The sequence below is a fragment of the Ptychodera flava genome, chromosome 1 (genome assembly GCF_041260155.1).
Source record: "Ptychodera flava strain L36383 chromosome 1, AS_Pfla_20210202, whole genome shotgun sequence".
NCBI classification, from domain to species: domain Eukaryota; kingdom Metazoa; phylum Hemichordata; class Enteropneusta; family Ptychoderidae; genus Ptychodera; species Ptychodera flava.
In genome coordinates, this window is record NC_091928.1 from 24,115,183 (window position 1) to 24,117,682 (window position 2,500).

General features: G+C 37.7%; 2 protein-coding genes across 3 annotated transcripts in view; one reads left to right on the forward strand and one right to left on the reverse strand.

Moving 5' to 3' along the window:
* LOC139133452 (arylsulfatase B-like) overlaps positions 1-2,184 on the forward strand; it is an 11,007-nt gene extending 8,823 nt beyond the window's left edge. The window contains exons 14-16 of one of the 2 annotated variants that reach the window (XR_011552598.1): positions 228-353; positions 622-1,861; positions 1,935-2,184. Coding sequence is in view for 1 of the 2 variants with exons in the window: in XM_070700061.1 (XP_070556162.1) it covers positions 228-353; positions 622-797 (302 nt within the window). In the remaining variant the exon portion in view is untranslated. Of the gene's footprint in view, positions 1-227; positions 354-621 lie in introns of both variants that reach the window. The other variant, XM_070700061.1, reaches the window with a different exon arrangement.
* Positions 2,185-2,342: 158 nt separating this feature from the next.
* LOC139143593 (solute carrier organic anion transporter family member 2A1-like) overlaps positions 2,343-2,500 on the reverse strand; it is a 16,063-nt gene continuing 15,905 nt past the window's right edge. The window contains exon 10 of the mRNA XM_070714053.1: positions 2,343-2,500. This exon is cut by the window's right edge and continues 477 nt beyond it. The gene's annotated coding sequence lies outside the window, so the exon portion shown is untranslated.

The window sequence follows — 2,500 nt, forward strand, 5'->3', positions numbered from 1 at the left end:
AGAGAGAGAGAGAGAGAGAGAGAGAGAGAGAGAGAGAGAGAGAGAGAGAGAGTTTGACAAGAATTTATGAATATATGATAACTGAGATGAGATGGGGAGAGGTTCGCTTGTTCAAAAGCGTCGTATACAAACTTTACACAGGCTCACTGACCTTTGCACATTTATTTTATTTATTTTTTATGAATGCACTTGTAGATTTATTTATTATTCTTATTTACCATTGCTAGGTGGCTGGATTCCGCCTCCGAGTGTCAATGGGCTTTGGCAGGAAATCGTGCCGATGGACGATTACGAAGTGCAGCCCGGTGTCTGTGCTGATCCGACCAATTCTACATACCTGTTCAACTTAAAGGGTATGTGCATGCCATTCTAATACTTACAAAGTGCACACGACAAGAGGTATTCTGAACACAAGTGCACCGGCAAGCTTGTGATCACGCCATTCATTTAGAAGAATATACCTGGCAGACTTTGGTATCTGTAGACATATGATGTATGGCCGGGCCAGGACAAGACAAGCTTAGTTTCCCAGCTACAGTTCTGTGTAAAGCGGAAGACAAATACGTATGGCTAACCGTAGTTAAGCCTTTCAATTTTCTTTTTTTTCTTTCTCTTTCACAGATGATCCTACCGAACATTTCAATCTAGCTGATAAAATGCCGGAAAAAGTTCAAGAAATGACAGCCAGACTTGAAGAATTGAAAAAGAAATTAGTACCGGCGATACAAGTTCCGAAAGAACCCAAGAAAGCTGACCCAAGAAAGTTCGGTGGGGTGTGGTCTCCTGGATGGTGCTAAGTTTGTCAGTAATTTGATTGTATACCGTCAGAAAATCTGTTTACCTCCGAGTCTTTCTAAACGCTTTTGATATCTATGATATTTTAGGTCATATGAGAGTCGTCTTGTGACGAATGCAGAACGCAATTTGCATACTTTTGTTTTTCCTTGCGAAGGGCGATATCAGAATGATATATTTATTTGATTGTTATCCTCAGGCTGTAAGGAGGGTGACAGGGGGAGAGGTTCACATAGCTAGCACAAACCAATAAAAATCTTGTTAATGTTTTGTTTTGTTGCTGTTTTTTAATTATTGAAATGTGGAGACGTTTATGTAATTTCCTTTCAAGTTTTTTTTTTTTCAATGAAACAAACACAAGAAAACCTTGCAAATGTACTACATAGCTCCAGCTTTAAAGTAAATGGATTCTCATATAATTAGTATTCTTCAAATTGCATTCTTTTGATTAGAGTAAGTTGATTTGTACGACATTTCCAGATCTTTGGAGACTTTGTTGCACATTGCTGCCATTGGAAAAAACAGAAGAAAAATATTGACCATATTTACTTTCATATTTTTGTAACAGGGTATGATGTAAATTGCCTTCAAAACGCACTGTCAATATTGCAAGTGAAGACATTACGATGTAAACACTTTCCAGGTCGAAATTTGCCAGTGTATATTGAGTATATTAGGACTCACTATTGCTTTGAGGTACAAGCACAGTACTATTTTAAAACAATGATAAACGATCAGGTCTTAGACTACCTTTGTTTGTATTTCTGTTATTTTTATTGCCTTGTGTGATGCATATTTTAATGAAAGCAATGGTGATCTCAATTGTAGGTTTAATTGTAGTTTTATAACTAAATACAGCAACGTATGCGCAGCGTTTTGCGTCACTGGATGTTTTATTGCTGTACACTAGTGGAAGAAATTACAGTTAACTTGTAACCTTAAAAGGACACTATTGCTATCTTTTGACCCTTTTTTCACCAATATTGTTGCAAACGAGCAATTGCTGATGTTGTTCGATTTATTGAAAGATGTCTAAAAATGGTCGACCATAGACAACTTCCATCAAGTTCGCCTACACTGTGTAGAAAAAACCTCGGGTCAGGGGTTAACAGTAGCCCACCTAAAACCTCTGACCCCAGGTTTTTCTACACAGTGTAGGCTAAATTGGATGGAAGTTGTCTATGGTCGACCATTTCTTAGACATCTTTCAATAAGTTGAACGACATCAGCAATTGTTCGCTTGCAACAATATTGGACGGTCAAAGTATCACGAATTTGCAAAACACAGAAATAAAACACTGTCAAATGATATACTTAAATAAATTGGTCACCATGATGAGCTACATTGCCAAAGGGTATACTTAAATAAATTGGTCACATGATGTCAAATATTCAGAAATAGTCTTCGGCTTAAATTGCAGTCGATTATAATAGCAAATGAAATTGTCAATTTTGTTCTCTACTGAAAACACAGCATTCATGAGTGGCAATCGCCGATATCTTAGATATAATCTACAATTAAATATCCGCTAGCGAAACATCCGTCATTCAAGAGTACCGACGTAGGAAAAACCCAGCAATATGCATATTTATAGTGGTATCATTGCCCGGCAAAATACCCTAGCTGCAAAATACCCCCGGTTCGGGATCATGACACATATACACGTACACGCCGACCATAACAGCACGTGTGTATTGCATGCTG